Source organism: Podarcis pityusensis (genome assembly GCF_964106645.2).
Source record: "Podarcis pityusensis genome assembly, chromosome: 5".
NCBI lineage: Eukaryota > Metazoa > Chordata > Lepidosauria > Squamata > Lacertidae > Podarcis > Podarcis pityusensis.
Window position 1 is genome coordinate 90,986,938 of NC_138032.1, and position 17,645 is coordinate 91,004,582.

The window sequence follows — 17,645 nt, forward strand, 5'->3', positions numbered from 1 at the left end:
CTGCTGTATGACAGCAGCATGTCAGAGCGGATTGACGTAAAGCAAGGCGATTTAAATGAACAAAGTCCCGTATTTTTCGCTCCATAAGACGCACCTGACCATAAGACGCACCTAGTTTTTAGAGGAGGAAAACAAAAAAATATATATTCTGAATGAAACGGTGTATGATTTTTGTGGTTCATGCTGTGGCCACAGACATGTGGCCTGATGGTGAATTTGGGGTGACCCAATGCAAAAATCCTGAGGATCCATGTGGAGCCATGCTTTGTAACCACGTTTTTGCACCATTGCGGCCCCACGCAACAGTGGGTGCATGATTTTTTGGGTGCAGGCTGTAGCCATGGACATGCTATGCGATCTGATGGTGAATTTGGGGTGACCCAATGTAAAAATCCTGAGGATCCATGGGCTTTTACCTCCCCCTCCTAGGCAGCCTCCGCTAGCGTCCCTTATCTCTCTTCTGATCCCACCGATCAGCTGCTTCCTTTCAACACTCCCTTCCCTCTTGTTTGCCTTAGTGTCTTTTCCTTAGCTGGATAAGTTTTTTGCTCCTCTTCTTCTAATTTCTCTCCTTATTACTTTAGTCTTCTTGTTTCCCCCCTTTGCAAGTTTGCTGTCTTTACCTCCCCCCTCCCAGGCAGCCTCCTTTATCTCTAGCGTCCCTTATCTCTCTCCCCGATTGGCAAACGATCAGCAGCTTTGTTTCAACACCCACTTCCTTCTTTCAAAGAAAAAGAAGAAGCATGATCTGCCTTTTGCCCCTGGGCAATTCGGCTCCAGGGACCACACATTTGCTCCATAAGATGCACAGACATTTCCCCTTACATTTTAGGAAGAAAAAAGTGTGACTTATGGAGCGAAAAATACGGTAATAATTTAAATCAGCTATAACACTCCAGGAGGTGCTCTCAGGGGCTAGTCTCTCAATCCTAGCAGGTACCTGCCAATACAGCCAGGGTTGAAGAGGTGGCACAGTCCCAACAAGCCAAGGTCAAGTACAGCATATCGATCTAGGTCTAAACATAATCCAGAAACAGGATCAGGCAATTGCAAGGTCATTATCACGGGGAATTCAGGCAATATACGTCACAGCAAGGTGCTGAGGACAGGGGGAACTATGAGCTAGAGACCTGGCTTGCTTCTAGCAAGACTCGAGAGGAAGACATTATATACTCCAGAAATGGTGTGAGTTTCTTGTAGAAACAAAAAATAATAATCAATGAACTGGATTTTAAGAAGTATTAGCTCTCCATTTCTGGAGGGCTCATGTTCTTTCATTTTGGAAACTCAAACTGGGAAGTAATGTTTGAAAATAAGCGATACGCAACTAGTGGTAGAACATCAGGTCAGTCAAACTCTTTAAGTCCATCTGTGTAAATCTGTGAAAGTTAACCAACGAAGTGATTAGGAGACTATACAACATCAGGACGGCAGAGTACACCATATATCCAGGTACACAAATATTAGCAACAATGTGGTTACAAGGGGACTTCCATACATCTGTGATGAGATGGTGGAGATGGTCTTCCAGAGCAAGCTTTCCCAAACTTGGGTCTCCACCTGTTGTTGGACTACAACTCCCATCATCCCTAGCTAGCAGGACCAGTGGTCAGGGATGATGTTAACTGTAGTCCCAAAACAGTTGGAGACCCAAGTTTGGGAAACTGCCTAGAGGACCATCCCCAATAACTCATGAAAGGCTGTAGGCTGCTCAATTCCTGAAGACCCACCAGTTGTTTTAACATTCACTTTCTTGTGATTCTGGAGGATTCTCAAAATACCCTCAAGCCAAGAACTACTGTTTTAGGATTTTTAGTTTCTACAGCTGTTCTTGCTAGCAAGTAGGACCCTAAAGACTTTCAACAGAATATCAATGGTTACTGAAGTGGCAAATATTATTTTTTTATTGAGAAATCTGACTCATTACTGTTGGGTTACATTTCTTTATATTAGTGCAGTCATAAAGGATCTGGGGTTTTGGGGTTTTTTCTCTCTTCTGCGCCACTATGACAGTAACACCTTCCCTGGGAGGAGCAGCAGATATTTGGTACAATGTAGTGACTCAGAGCATCAATTCCTTATTTTATTATTATGATTATTATTTACTGAATTGATATACCACCCTATACCTGGAGGTGTTTTTTTTGAACAAAAAAAGTTCAAACTTATTGGAATCGATTAATCATATGAGTTTTACTATTTTGATCAATTAATCTATCTATAATTTGCTCATGAGTATAAACAATATTTTTGAAACAACCAGCATTTTTGAAACCACCATGTTAGACGACATACTGTATTTTTCGCTCTATAAGACGCACTATTTCCCCTCCAAAAATTAAGGGGAAATGTGTGTGCATATTATGGAGTGAATGCAGGCTCCATGGCTTCAGCGATAGCAACGCGAAGCCTCCGAAGCGCAGTGGGAGCGCTCCTTTTGCTGAAGCATGGAGCCTGCATTCGCGTTGCTTTTGCTGAAGCCTGGAGAGCGAGAGGGGTCGGTGCGCACCAACCCCTCTCGCTCTCCAGGCTTCAGGGATAGCCGCCTGAAGCCTCCGGAGCGCAGCAGGAACTCTCTCGCTCTCCAGGTTTCAGGGATAGCCGCGAAGCCTTGAGAGCGAGAGGGGTCGGTACGCACCGATCCCTCTTGCTCTCCTGGCTTCACTTCGCTGGAGAGGCGCTGCGCAGCTTTCCTTCTCTGCACAGCGCCCCTTCACCGAAGCGGGAGGAGAAATGGAAGGGGCTCCATTTCTCCTGCCGCTTCACTGAAGGAGCGCTGAGCAGAGAGGGAGAGATTTCCCCCCCCCCCATTCTCCCCCTCTAAAACAAGGTGCGTCCTATGGTCGGGAGTCCCCATCTTGCATGTGAGAGAGGAAAAAAGACTTTCCTAAAACATTAGAGGGAAATGTGTGTGTGTCTGTTAGGGGAAGAAATCCCAGGAATAATGATGTGCTCTGTGTTTTGCTTTTCGTGTGCGGAGGGAAATGTAAAGTTAAAAAACCCCAGAGCTTCCCCAAATAATATTTTAATATTTTTGCAATAAATTAGAACCGTGCCCCTTCCAGCTTTTCCCTTTCTTTGGAAAATATCTTAGAGCTCATGATGACATCAACACAGGTGAAGACAAAGAATTACACAAGCATTTAGACAGGAGAGACACATCAATATCACACCCAAATCCTCCACCTAGTTGCGTAAGTGCCCTGAGGCTTACATGTTTGCAGTATTTTATTTCCTAAATCTGTCTGCATTAACAGCAGCATCTTAAAAGTTGTTGACCAAACAGCGGCTGCTAGGTGGGTCTCCAGTATTCAGTTCAATGCATTTGCAGTTAAACAGTCACACAGAGTTCTCTTCTCCACTTTAAAAAGCAAGGTCTCCGTCTGTAGGAATAGAAAGGGGAGGGGAGAGAGGAATAAACGTTGGGGGGGGTCAAACTTAGCATAAACCGATTGCATCACAATCTCCTGCATTTTGTCACAAACGAGGAAGCTGGAGAAAAGGAACCAAACTTGTCATTCATGGATCCGAGTGGTAAGGTAAAGGTACAGGGACCCCTGACCATTAGGTCCAGTCGTGACCGACTCTGGGGTTGCGGCGCTCATCTCACTTCATTTCTCAAGTTGCATGGAGCTCAATGTGCACTGTGTACAACGCAACTGAGTTTATCAACACAACAGCAAGCAGAAGAGCTGAGCAGACAATTAGAGAAGTCAGCATTCAGCCTTACGAGCTTTGGCCAGCCACTCGCTCTGTGTGTGCGCGCATGTGTGCGCGCGTGTGTGCGCTTGGAAAGAGTTGAGAGGAGATTGAGAGGAGGGAGATGCTTGCTACAGTTGTGGCAAATAGAAGGGGAAGAAATGGAGGCAGTGAGAGATTTTACTTTCCTGGGCTCCATGATCACTGCAGATGGTGACAGCAGCCACGAAATTAAAAGACGCCTGCTTCTTGGGAGAAAAGCAATGACAGACCTAGACAGCATCTTAAAAAGCAGAGACATCACCTTGCCAACAAAGGTCCGTATAGTTAAAGCTATGGTTTCCCAGTAGTGATGTATGGAAGTGAGAGCTGGACCATAAAGAAGGCTGATCGCCAAAGAATTTATGCTTTTTAATTATGGTGCTGGAGGAAACTCTTGAGAGTCCTATGGACTGCTAGAAGACCAAACCTATCCATTCTTAAGGAAATCAGCCCTGAGTGCTCACTGGAAGGACAGATCCTGAAGCTGAGGCTCCAATACTTTGGCCACCTCATGAGAAGAGAAGACTCCCTGGAAAAGACCCTGATGTTGGGAAAGATGGAGGGCACAAGGAGAAGGGGACGACAGAGGACGAGATGGTTGGACAATGGCGTGCTCTGGTCCATGGGGTCACAAAGAGTCGGACACGACTAAACGACTAAACAACAACAACAGGGAGTTGCAGACTGAATCACCCCATCTAGTCCAGACAGACTCTTAACGAGAAGGAATCAGCTAGCAGCAAGTACCAAACCAGACAGGAGGACGGTCCTTGTGGATTTAGAGACCAAAATAATTCTGAACAGAATTGTGGCATTTTCCCTATAGTTCAATCCTTTCGTTTCTGTAAACTCAAAAGATGACATTTTCCTTGAGCTTCCATTTTGGTGTCCTGGCCCTGTTTCAGTTTGCTGAATGAGAGATCTGCCCCTGCCCACAAACCCTGTTCATTTTCAGCTGTGGGGAGGGGGTTATTTCAGGGTTTTGCTATAGGGGAAGAAGATCAAGTTTATGGGTCTCCTGCTGGCTCCAGGTGTGGTTGCAGAGGAGATTTCAGCCCTGAAAGCAACTGCATTGCAGCACAAACCTATTCAAATCTACTCAGAAATAATCCCCAAAATCTGTATAGGAATGCAGCTTTCCTCAAATACGCTGTGATGCTAACAGTATGTGTCTGCTTCTGGGTCTCTCCCTGTCTTCTAAGCACTTGCCTGATTATTTAATCAAGATGAAGCTGAATTGAAGGGCACAGTAAGGTTACTGCAACGATGGAGCCTTGGCCTGACACAAGGATAAGGCAGATCTCTCTTTTTCCCACTAAATGTGCTCCTTTGAAATGCAGGCAAGGTGAAGTCCTCAAGTTACCATCTCAGTGGCATAACAGAAGCAGCAAATCTTGACTCAGCACCCCTTGCTCTTTAGCTGTCATGTAAATGAGCTCCAAGAATGTGTCAGCAATTTTGTTGCAGGAGTTAAAATTGAGGCAAACACGCTTGTCTTGTTTGCCCATCTTGCGGACAGCCAACACAAAGGACATCTAGGGTGGTGTTCAATGAAGTTTCACACAGAGAGGACTGGCTGAAATGAATGGATGTGACTGCTAGGTCCACTAATATCAATCGTCTGAGTAAAACTTACTGTATTTTTCGCTCTATAGGACGCACCGGACCATAGGACGCACCGGACCATAGGAGGGGGAGAACAGAAAAAAAAAAAATTCTCCCCCTCTCTGCTCAACGCCCCTTCAGTGAAGCAGCAGGAGAAACGGAACCCCTTCCATTTCTCCTCCCGCTTCACTGAAGGGGCGCTGCGCAGAGAGGGAAAACTGTGCAGTGCCTCTCTAGTGAAGCGAAGCCTGGAGAGCAAGAGGGATCGGTGTGCACCGGCCCCTCTAGCTCTCCAGGCTTCAGGCAGCTATCGGCAAGCCTTCGGAGCGCAGCAGGAGTTCCCGCTGCGCTCCGAAAGCTTGCCGATAGCTGCCTGAAGCCTCCGGAGCACAGCGGGAGTTCGCGCTGTGCTCCGGCGGCTTCAGTGAAAGCAACGCGAAGCCTCTGGAGCACAGGGGGAGCTATCGCTGAAGCCAAGGAGCCTGCATTCACTCCATAAGACACACACACATTTCCCCTTAATTTTTGAAGGGGAAAAAGTGCGTCTTATAGAGCGAAAAATACAGTAGTTGGATGCAACCAATAAAATAAAATAAAATGTCACCTTTGCTACCTTAAATAAGGTTCTGCTGTGAACTGAACTGAATTATGACAAGGGCACAAAGTTCATCGGATAAGCTGTGTGTATAGTTTCTTTCTTTAAACATTTGTGGAATTTAAGGCCCAGATCTTTATTTTAGATGACTGTACTTTTATCCTCCTAATATTAAACCTATTGATAGAAATCGTGAAAAATGAACCGTTTAAGAAGGCATAGGAACATAGGAGCCAACTCCTAGGGGCTGAGATCCCTTTGGCCCCCTTAAAATTTTTTTTGAGAGAGCCAGACCACTCCCAAATTTGATGAGCATTGCCATTCAAACTGTGATCAGTTATGTGGGGGCAGGGCTTACATGACACTTCCCCAATATTTTATTAAAGTTGGCACCCCTGACCAGAAAACAATGTCCATTTCCGTCATCTTTCCAGTAACCTGTGGTTATTTTCCAGCGAGAGCCACAACTCTGGTTAAAATTCAAATTCTACAAAATACCGCATATGCAAATGCTAGGCGATTTTATGTCCCTGGGCCCAGACCTTTTGAGAACCTTGTAGTGTCCCTGCAAGGAACAGCATTTACGGAGAGATATCACTTGATTTAAGTGAAAGGAGACGCCATGAAAGGCGTTGTTTTGAACTCTTGATAGCATCCTGTGTTGCAGATGAAAACCTTTTCGGTTAGTGTGCAAAGGAAGTGGGAATAGATCAGGATTGCTCTCTAGGAGAGAAAAAGGGAGGTGCTGCGTTGACTGAAGCTTCTTTCACTTACTGCAGGCATAGCCAAACTTGGCCCTCCAGATGTTTTGGGACTACAACTCCCATCATCCCTAGTTAACAGGACCAGTGGTCAGGGATGATGGGAGTTGTAGTCCCAAAACATCTGGGGGGCCGAGTTTGCCTATGCCTGATTTCCTGGCTCTACACTAATGGCCAGGTTTTTCATGGCTAATTTTTAAAAAAAGAAAATCCTCTCTTAGGACACTTTAGTCAGGTCCAGAAAAAAGGACCAAAGTGGCTTGGAGCAGTGGTTGAAATGAGGAACTGATTTCCTCTTCCCTCACAAAATAAAGTTGCTATCTGCCCTGGAATTCCTGTTCTTTAACTCTGGTGACCAAAAAGGTACTTTGCACATGTGTTGGCAATATTCTAAATTATTAGTGCACGTATTCCAGATCTCAGCTTAGCAGCACATTCTGGGTCTCATCCAGTCAACAAATTAAATTCCCAGGGCCCTGATCTTAGGGACGGAAAAGAGTGAAAATCCAGCTGAAAAGATCTAACCAGCAGAATTTGTGGGAGCTGAAATGTGGGATCTGTGGTAATCCACTCAGCCAATGGAGGGTGTGTTTGCAGCCTCTGCTGTTGCCAGGCAAACTTTGAATCCAGTTAACAACTATAGTAACCATTGCTGTTCTGCTTAATTGAGTATGTACTTGAAAGCAGCTTGGGAACCAATACTGAAATCAGAGAGTTGGACGAAACCCCCATTCTGTGAGAACTACTGTACTTATTGTTTTCAGAGCAGTGTGTTGGTGCTATATGGACATTTTATATCTGTTTAATTCTTACGGCGTCTGGTTGTAGAACGTTTGGGGTTCTATTTTTTATGCAGCAGCCAAAGCTATCAAATAATAATTCTCGGCATCCTCAGCAAGCCATGCCCCCTAGGTTCTTTCAGGAAAGTCACGTCAGGTTAAATTATTTGGAAACTGGCTTCAAAACAGGCTGCATGCAGATTGTTGATGAGTTCATACTTTCTCCCTGCTCAGATTTCACAAAGGGCTTCCTCAGCTTCTGCTTTCTCTGAATATTAAACAGTTGAACCGAAGCACATAGTTTAAGAAAAAGTCATGCTTGCCTGAAGGTGCAGAACATGAACACGCATAATAAATAAATAAGCCAATAATCCCCCAACGCAGGTTTTCTTTTTGGCTGGGTAAGTAAGTGGGTCTTGAGGAACACACTGGAACTCACTAAGAATTTTTGCTTTTCTGATATTGCGAGCCTCTGCACTTCCACGTTAGATGACCCAATCTTTGTTCCACATTCAATTCCAAACACTTTAAATTCCAAACCAGTCTTTAAAACATTTTGCTTTTCCTGGAGCTGGCGTTGTGTGCCGGTTTGCAAACTATTAAAACCTTTTGGATGGTTCACTGATTTCTGGGCATGGGCAAGAGTTCACACACAATGGGGCAAGAGAGCAAGAAATGGGCACCAACAAGGGTAGAGACAAACGATTAACGTGGGGACAGAGAGAGAGAGATAAAGAGGACAGGGGAAAAGATCACACACACACACACACACCCCACACACAATTGCTCTCTTTTGGAAGAGCATTAAAAGAAACAAAAACATGTTGTGCCCATATTAAGTTACAAGCCTTACCCGTGAGTCTAAGTTGTATGCCGTTTTCTTTAAATCTTGCAAAGCTCTCTGCATGAACTCAAATGCGTGGCAGTCAACACATGGGCGACCTAAGGGTGGAGAAATGTTAGCAGACAAGCACGAAATATTAATGGAAATGAAAACAACGGCATAAGAGCCTGCTGGGCCAAACCAAAGCTCAAGCATAATCCATCCTGTTCTTCTCACAGGGACCAACCAGATGCCTATGAAAAGTCCACATGCGGAACCACAGCACAACATCACTCACCCTACTTGTGTTGCCTGGCAAATGGCTCTCTGAGTCGCATCACTTCTGACAGTGCAGGTAAAGGTAAAAGGACCCCTGACCATTAGGTCCAGTGGTGGCCGACTCTGGGGTTGCGGCGCTCATCTCGCTTTATTGGCCGAGGGAGCCGGCGTACAGCTTCCGGGTCATGTGGCCAGCATGACTAAGCCGCTTCTGGCGAACCAGAGCAGCGCACGGAAATGCCGTTTACCTTCCTACCAGAGCGGTACCTATTTATCTACTTGCACTTTGATGTGCTTTCGAACTGCTAGGTTGGCAGGAGCAGGGACCGAGCAATGGGAGCTCACCCCGTCGCGGGGATTCGAACCGCCAACCTTCTGATCGGCAAGTCCTAGGCTCTGTGGTTTAACCAACAGCGCCACCTGCGTCCCCAGTGCAGGTAGAATATAGCAATTCTGGCTACTATACCCTCCAACATTTTTCTGATAAAAATAGGGATGTCCTAGTCAACAACAACAACAATAATAATACCCCTCATCTGACTGGGTTGCCCCAGTCACTCTGGGTAGATTCCAACATAAATAAAAACATAATATAACATTAAACATTTAAAAAACTTCCCTATACAGGGCTGCCTTCAGATGTCTGGGGGATCGGCTAACTCCAAACCCTCCAACGAAAATAGGGACGTACTAAGGAAAAGCGGAGGACGCGGGTGGCGCTGTGGTCTAAACCACTGAGCCTCTTGGGCTTGCCGATCAGAAGGTCGGTGGTTCGAATCCCAGCGCCGGGGTGTGCTCCCATTGCTCGGTCCCAGCTCCTGCCAACCTAGCAGTTCGAAAGCACCTCAAAGTGCAAGTAGATAAATAGGTACCACTCCGGCGGGAAGGTAAACGGCATTTCCGTGCGCTGCTCTGGTTTTGCCAGAAGCGGCCTAGTCATGCTGCCCACATGACATGGAAAAACAGTCTGCAGACAAACGCCGGCTCCCTTGGCCAGTAAAGCGAGATGAGCGCCGCAACCCCAGAGTCGTTTGCGACTGGACTTAACTGTCAGGGCTCCTTTACCTTTACCTTTTTAAGGAAAAGCGGGGCATTCTGGGACCAGATCAGAAACTGGGACGGCTTCTGTAAAACCAGAACTGTCTCTGTAAAATAGGGTCTGGGCTAGTAGGCTTGGTAGCGTTATTCTCAGCGAATTTGTCTAAACCTCCTTTTAAGCCATCCAAGTTTGTGTCTAATTTGAAGCCATCTAAAATTGGCAGCAGATTCTGTTGTTTTAATTATGCACTGAAGAAGTACCTCCTGAGTCTTCCAACATTCACAGGATGACTTCACAGAATGACTTCCTAGTATTTGGACAGATGGAGAAAAGCACTCTATATACCCAGTTTCTATTCATGACTTCACTGATTTGACGAAAACAGCTTTCCCTAACTTGCTGCCTTACAGATGTTCTGAACTACCTCTCTCACTTGCCCCAACCAGCAGAGCTGGCAGGGGTCCAGGCTGGGGAACAACTGTTTTAGTCAAATAACCAAAGCACACATAGAAATATGTAGTGTATCAATATAGGGCAATCTGCCTAAGACAGCATGAGTCCGATAGCTTTTCCATACTCATTGCAATTTCAGCTTTTGTTTTTAAGTCCCTGTGACACAGCAGAAAATTGCACAGTGCCCAAGAATGTCTGCAAAGGGCTCAGCGTGAACTATCCTGACATAGCAATTTTGCCACTGGGTCATGACTTTGCACAAAATAACATCCTGGTTCCGCTCAGATTTGGGAAGGAGTCCCTGGCTCACAATCTGAGAAACAGCACGTGCCTCAAACGCCCGATTAAATTGCTACCTCTAGCTGAATTGCAAAATATAAACAGTCTACCCAAATATCAAAACCAAAATTGAGCATGCAAACTAAATGAGTACAGTGGTACCTCAGGTTAAATACTTAATTCGTTTCAGAGATCCATTCCTAACCTGAAACTGTTCTTAACCTGAAGCACCACTTTAGCCAATGGGGCCTCCCACTGCTGCCACGCTGCCGGAGCATGATTTCTGTTCTTATCCTGAAGCAAAGTTCTTAACCCGAAGCACTATTTCTGGGTTAGCGAAGTCTGTAACCTGAAGCGTATGTAACCCGAGGTACCACTGTACCAGCAAAAGTTAGATAATTGGGAGTTTTTAGCAACTGAATTTGAGCGCTGCGGTCTGGAGAATGGCACCAGCACAGAGATGGGAAGAGAGAGATATGATCAAAGCCGAATGCTGCAAAATTCTTATGTACAGAGCAAGAGGGCAAGTTTATACCTCTTTACAAAAAAACCACTAATATTTAAAGCAAATATTAACCGTAAAATATATTCAGAGCTATGCTTCACGATTTTTGGATAAACTTCCAATAACAGTGCAAATGAAGTGTTTTGGGCAGTACTTTCACTCCATTTCCTTCCACGGTGATGATTTCCAACACCTCCCACACAGACTCTCCCCTCCACCCTCATTTTTGCTACCATTAGGACGTTCCTTGTGATTTGCCGATGGGATACATGCACATCCAAAGGATGTTCTTGGGAAGCTGTCCTGTGCCTGGGAGTTAAGTGTGCATACATGCAAAAATCTCGCCTTGAAACAAAAATTAGCTATATATAAAAGTCACCGGGAAACACAAAAGCTGGTCAAACAGGCAGACATACCCAGTGCCGCATGCCCTTTCGCCACCCTGAGTTCAGATAAGCTCCCCAAAGTAGTGCATGCAAGTTTCTGCCTTTGGGCAACCCACGTGCAGGATTCAAGCACGGGAGTATTATTCCCTCCTCTGGTCTCCAGCAACTCGTATTCTCCAGCTATGGAGGCAGAGCCTAGCCATTATGGCGAAGTAGCCTTCAATAGCCCTCTCCTCCATGTGAATTTGTCTAATCCTTTTTCAAAGACATCTAGATTAGTGGTCATTAGTACCTTCTGTGGGAGCAAGTTCCATCATTTAACTGCACTCTGCATGAAAAGAAACTTTGTTTTATCTGCCCTGAACCTTTCAACGTGAAGCTTCGTTGGATTTGATATCCCGCTTTATCACTACCCGAAGGAGTCTCAAAGCGGCTAACATTCTCCTTTCCCTTCCTCCCCCACAATAAACACTCTGTGAGGTGAGTGGGGCTGAGAGACTTCAGAGAAGTGTGACTAGCCCAAGGTCACCCAGCAGCTGCATGTGGAGGAGCGGGGAATCGAACCCGGTTCACCAGATTACGAGTCCACCGCTCTTAACCACTACACCATGCAGGCTCGTTGGATGTCTAAGAGTTCTAGCGTTATGAGAGAGGAGGCGGCGGGACCTTTCTCTCTGGCTCCACTTTCTCCATGCCTTGCGTGGAGAACTTCATAAACTTCTATCGTGTTTCTGACTTGCCTTTCCTCTAAACTAAAACGTCCCAAACGCTGCAACCTTTTCCCGCAGCGAAGTCGCACCATCTCCCTAGATCTATGCTGAAAGCCACCCACAGTGGCTGGGGAAACCCAGCCAAATGGGCAGGGTGTAAATAATAAAATTATTGTTGTTGTTGTTATCTTGTTGGTTGCATTTGCCATTTTATTGCCCATTCACTCTGTTATGTACTGAAGTTCTCACCCTGGGCCAGCAGGGGGATACTGTAGATAATTCAGGCCCACATATGCAAATAAGGGATCAAAAGTGATGTTCAGTGATTGGCTAGCTACAGAAAATGGTTACTGTTACGTTCTAGTGGAGCGCTATATAAGCAGGCTGGCTGAACCCTTCAGTTCAGTTCTGTTCTGGCCTGTGAATAAACAAGAGCTGTTTGAAGTATCACTGTGTTGTCTGATATGTTCACCCACAACTTAACACACTCAGTCTGGAGAGGTCCTTTCAGAGATCTTCGCAATCTCATTTTTGTTTCGATAACTCTGAACACATCCGCAAACTTGGTCAACTCACTGCTCGGTCCTAACTCCAGATCATTAATGAACAAGTTAAAAAGCAGAGGTCCAAACACCAATCCTTGTGAGGGACTCCACTTTATTCCATTTGGATAACTGTCCCTTTATTGTTACCCTTTGCTTCCTGCAACTTAGCCAGTTCCTGATCCACAGGAGGACCGGACTTCTCCTCTTATTAGCTGGAACCAGGGGTCTGCCTATCTGAAATTCAGTGGTTTGCTTGGTGTCAGTCCTCCCCTCCCTGTAGGAACTGCACAGATAAGAATTAACAAGCAGTTGATAGATTTATAGTCCTTTTATTACAGCATCGTGTTGCAAGCAGAAGCACACAGCTCTCCGCAAGGAAAGGAGGGCACTTGAATATTACTTGCTAAAAACTGGAAAACACAAGAACTACCAACAGTGGAAGATTGGCAGATGAAGATGATGGACTTTTCGGAGCTAGCTGACCTGACTGGAAGAATCCGCGACCAGAAAGAAGAGGAGTTTCAAGAGGACTGGAGGAAATTCAAGGACTATTTGAACAAATATTGTAATATAAAAAATTAGAAATTACTTGAAAGAAACAAATAGGCCTAGGACAAATTAAGTTATAATTAAATAAATGGGATTCAGAATGTCAAGAAAAGTGAATAAGATGACTATAATTGGAAATTGTTTTAGTTTAATAATGATATTGGAAAGCTGTTACTTTTAAATTACAAGGAAACTCAGAAGGGAGGGATTTGAGGAAGTCAATTAAGATGTTTAAAAAGTTGGATTTGTGAAGAATTAAGTTTGTTATTATTGTCTATTTGTTTATTGTTCCCCCCTTCCCCCCTCCCTTTTTTCTTTTTTCTCCCCCCCCCCTTCTCTTTTTCCTTTTCTGTTTTTGTGTATCATTCTGCTTTGTGGTTTGTGTTATTACGGTGGAAAAATTAATAAAAATTTATTTTTTTAAAAAAAATCCCATTCCAAAAAAAAAAAAAAAAAAAAAAGGAAAGGAGGGCAGCTGTCTAGTCTAATCCTCCTTCCGGCTTCTGCGGCATTTTGGGTGCCAAATGGACGTTCCTCGCTCCCTCTGACCCCTTTGCTCTCTGATACGTTCAGACTTCCGAGTCCGTGGTGAGGGGGGTCCCCCATACTCTCAAGTGACGTCTCAACTAGCTGCCCCTCCCTCCTGGTTCTGTTGTCATTATCTCATAACTGGGTAACTCCCTCCTAAGCTGTTCATCTCCTCTCTCTCTCTCTCTCTCTCTCTCTCTCTCTCTCTGCTTCTGAACATGCCGTGGACAAGGGGGGCAACTCTTCCTCCTCCAGCTCTCCACCAGACAGAAGCTGGCCTGCCATAGAATGCATTCCCCAGTCCTCATCTTCAGACCATTCCGACACTTGGGAAGGATAGCAGAAGGCCTCCACATTTCATGCCAATAGATGGGAAACAAAAACAAGCAGGAGAACAGTGGAGTCTTGCACTGAAACACATGGAAAGCCTATAAGGATGTGTGGTGGGTTCGATCACGATTTGTAGCTTATGCAAATCGCATTTCTGACAACACTCGGACTATGGATGATGTTTTCACATCACATGGGAGTGTGGCACCATAGATATTCTTCTACTACAGAAGAATACAAATCAATTGAAATAATTCGTATATAACTTGAGATATATATGCATGTCTGCAGTGCTTTTTTCTAAAAAAATGTTTAAGGGGTACTCTCACTTTCCTACTCATATTGAAATACTGCCCCTCAATGAGGCCAAACTTAGATTCACAAAATGTTTAGGGGTATGCGTACACATACGCATGGTGGAGTCTCCTTCTTTGGAGGTCTTTAAGCAGAGGCTTGACAACCATATGTCAGGAGTGCTCTGATGGTGTTTCCTGCTTGGCAGGGGGTTGGACTCGATGGTCCTTGTGGTCTCTTCCAACTCTATGATTCTATGATTCTATGATTCTATGCGTTCCCCCCCCCCAAAAAAAGCACTGCATGTGTGTGTCTGTGTAATATAATTTGCACTGACAGAAACAACCTCCAATTCCAAGGGCCTTCTGGCAGTTCCCTCCCTGTGAGAAGTGAGGTTACAGGGAACCAGGGAGAGGGTCTTCTCGGTGGTGGCGCCCGCCCTGTGGAACGCCCTCCCATCTGATGTCAAGGAAATAAACAACTATCTGACTTTTAGAAGACATCTGAAGGCAGCCCTGTTTAGGGAAGCTTTTTAATGTGTAATGTTTTATTATGTTTTTATATATGTTGGAAGCTGCCCAGAGTGGCTGGGGCAACCCAGTCAGATGGGCAGGGTAGAAACAAACAAACAAACAAACAATTATTATTATTATTGCTATTATTATGGCTTAATGGCTTATCCAGAGTTCACAAATTTGTTTGCGTACTGATTCTTCTTCTGAAGGATTTGGGCAGTGTTGTATTGGCAGCAACAGAATAAATTAGGAGCTGCATGCGAACATGTGTACTATAGACACACACATAAGGAACATACATATAGGAATCATAATTGAGTGGATATTCAAGCAAGGAACTGCAGCCAGTGGCAAACTGTGATTTGTGTGAAACGACCCTTGGGGTATTGGCGTGAGAGACTAGGTAGAACGCAGTACGTACTTTCAGCAGGGATTGTTGTTCCTGATTCTTCTTCGGCTGTAGCTGGCTTGGTAGAAAAGAGCCCAACTACAAGCATTAAAGGCACTAAAACGATCACTTTGCTTATGCAGGGCTTCACCATTTCGCTAGTGGCGTCTTCCTCCTTCACTAGGGAAAACAGGAATTCAGAGACAAAGCAGCATTTTGAAGTAGTATATTATTTGGATGGCCATCCTGGTAAGCAAACCTAAGTTTTTATCTACCGAATATCCAGAGCAGCATCAGGAACACATCAAAATCCCCAGGTAATTCCAAACATCTTAATTAGCCCCCTCTCTAGTCACATCCTTGAAACTGCAAACAAATTAATAACTGACACAGGGCCAAGCAAATATCATATGGTTTCTTAGCCAAAATACAATACTACAATTATGTCTAGCCCTATACTATTTGCTACTTTGTCTACAGTTGCATGGATGTGCCTGAAGATGTAAATCTCTTAAGGGTTTGTTAGTAAAGGTAAAGGAACCCCTGACCATTAGGTCTGAAGATATAAATCTCTTAAGGGTTTGTTAGTAAAGGTAAAGGGACCCCTGACCGTTAGGTCCAGTCGTGACCGACTCTGGGGTTGCGGCGATCATCTCGATTTATTGGCCGAGGGAGCCGGCGTACAGCTTCCGGGTCACGTGGCCAGCATGACTAAGCCGCTTCTGGTGAACCAGAACAGCGCACGGAAACGCCGTTTACCTTCCCACCAGAGCGGTACCTATTTATCTACTTGCACTTTGACGTGCTTTCGAACTGCTAGGTTGGCAGGAGCAGGGACTGAGCAACGGGAGCTCACCCCATCGCGGGTTTCGAACAGCCGACCTTCTGATCAACAAGTCCTAGGCTCTGTGGTTTAACCCACAGCGCCACCCGCGTTCCATAAGGGTTTGTTACAGGTGTCCAAATTATTACCTGAGAAGCTGTGAAACTTCAAGTCTTACAAACTTCACTGTGCAATTTTATTTATTTTTAATTGAACTGTTATATTTCACAGGTACAAGTATCACACAGCTGAAAATGTGTTTCAGTGTTGCACAATTGTTTCATGACACCCAAACATCAGGTGGGCTTGAGGATAATAATCTCTGCTGCAAACTATCCTAACTTTTTTTTAGCCAGCCTACAGCCACGGAAATCTGCATGTACAGTATTTGCTTTCAACATTTTAGAAAGGAATTGTGACAGACACATGATGTAGCAAAATACCACTATGGCAACTCACACAAACTCTAAACGTCTTGACACCTGAGATACTTGAGCAATTATTTATTTACAAACCCAGAATATCAACAGTGTGCTACTATTTAGTTATTTCTTAACACCCTATTAACCCCCCCCCTTTCCTCATAAAAAACTCAAGGTGACAAATGACAAAATCAAACCACAGTTTTAAAGTTACCAAAACATTATACATGAAGTTCTTGCGGTATGTGAAGTGACATTGTTTACTACAACAGCTAGTCATTTTAAAATCTCACAAACTTTCAAAGGTTCTTAGAATGTTCTTCAGGCACAAATGTTCAAAGCAAAACGATGGAACGTGTTGCCATGGGGGGTGGGTGGGTCTCACAGTCAAAAGCCATGAAGAAGTACTGTGAGGGAAGGCAGCATCTATACATGATGATGTTATATAAGAATGCTCATTTGACATGCACAGAGGGCAATGCTGGAATTTCCCCCATTTTATATCGAGAGCAAAGATGCCGTTAAACAACTGCAAAGGCAGTTCTTCCAAAATGTGGCTTCTGAACCACAGCTGCTGCATGAAACCACACGACCATCAGGGGTACGGCTACCTGCAAAAGCCCTAAGTAAAGAATACCAATTTTGCAATTCCGAATAAAATTGCTTAACACAAACATATTACTCCGCATAGTTTTCATTCTTTAAATAATATTGACTGAAAACCTGAGGGCATTTTAAAACCAGCCATTTGCCAATATATTACATTTTAATCCTCACTACGTATAATTCTCTGCAAAGGCAGGGATCTCTCCTACCCGTATATATTAGGAATGATGATCACTGCCTAGAAGTGACTTGAGCTTCATGGAAGTCTTTGTTGTCTGGAATGATGAAAAAGCCTTCTCACTGCACCCGTAAAACAAACATTGTCTCTATTTTCCCAAAGAAGCTCTTGCTTGTTTGGTCTCAGCCCCAGCAGGCCGGCTTATCCCAAGAGCTCCGGCAAGGAAAAATGGCAAGAAGAAATCACCTGTTTCCTGCCAGTTACCTTGCCGTTTATTTTTTGCACAGCCAGCGATAGCTATTCAGGGACAAATTATAGCATACGATGAGCCAGTGCACGACATCTTTTCAGTTTTATAAAACAGGGGGGGAAACCCCTTTGCAGCAAATCATAAAATAGAAGTACCTGGTGTCTCACTTGCCTTTGTGATGGTCTCTTTGAATGGCTGCAGCAAACTGCTAGTGAGCATCTCTGAGCATGTGCACTGGCTCTCTTTATCCTTCCCTGAAAGG

The 17,645-nt window shown here is 44.6% G+C and overlaps 1 protein-coding gene across 2 annotated transcripts; it reads right to left on the minus strand.

Annotated features, from left to right (window-relative positions):
• Positions 1-3,232: 3,232 nt before the first annotated feature.
• On the minus strand, positions 3,233-17,645 carry NICOL1 (NELL2 interacting cell ontogeny regulator 1). Of its 2 annotated transcripts, none has more exons than XM_081005792.1 (4): positions 17,539-17,645; positions 15,138-15,284; positions 8,335-8,423; positions 3,233-3,383 (listed from the first exon to the last, which is right to left on the minus strand). In XM_081005792.1, exons 1-4 carry the CDS (start codon positions 17,600-17,602, stop codon positions 3,312-3,314), a joined length of 372 nt encoding a protein of 123 aa, XP_080861918.1. In that variant the 5' UTR covers positions 17,603-17,645; the 3' UTR covers positions 3,233-3,311. The 2 variants fall into 2 exon arrangements, with proteins under 2 accessions (XP_080861918.1, XP_080861919.1); XM_081005793.1 differs by having other exon boundaries at positions 15,138-15,279; positions 17,555-17,604.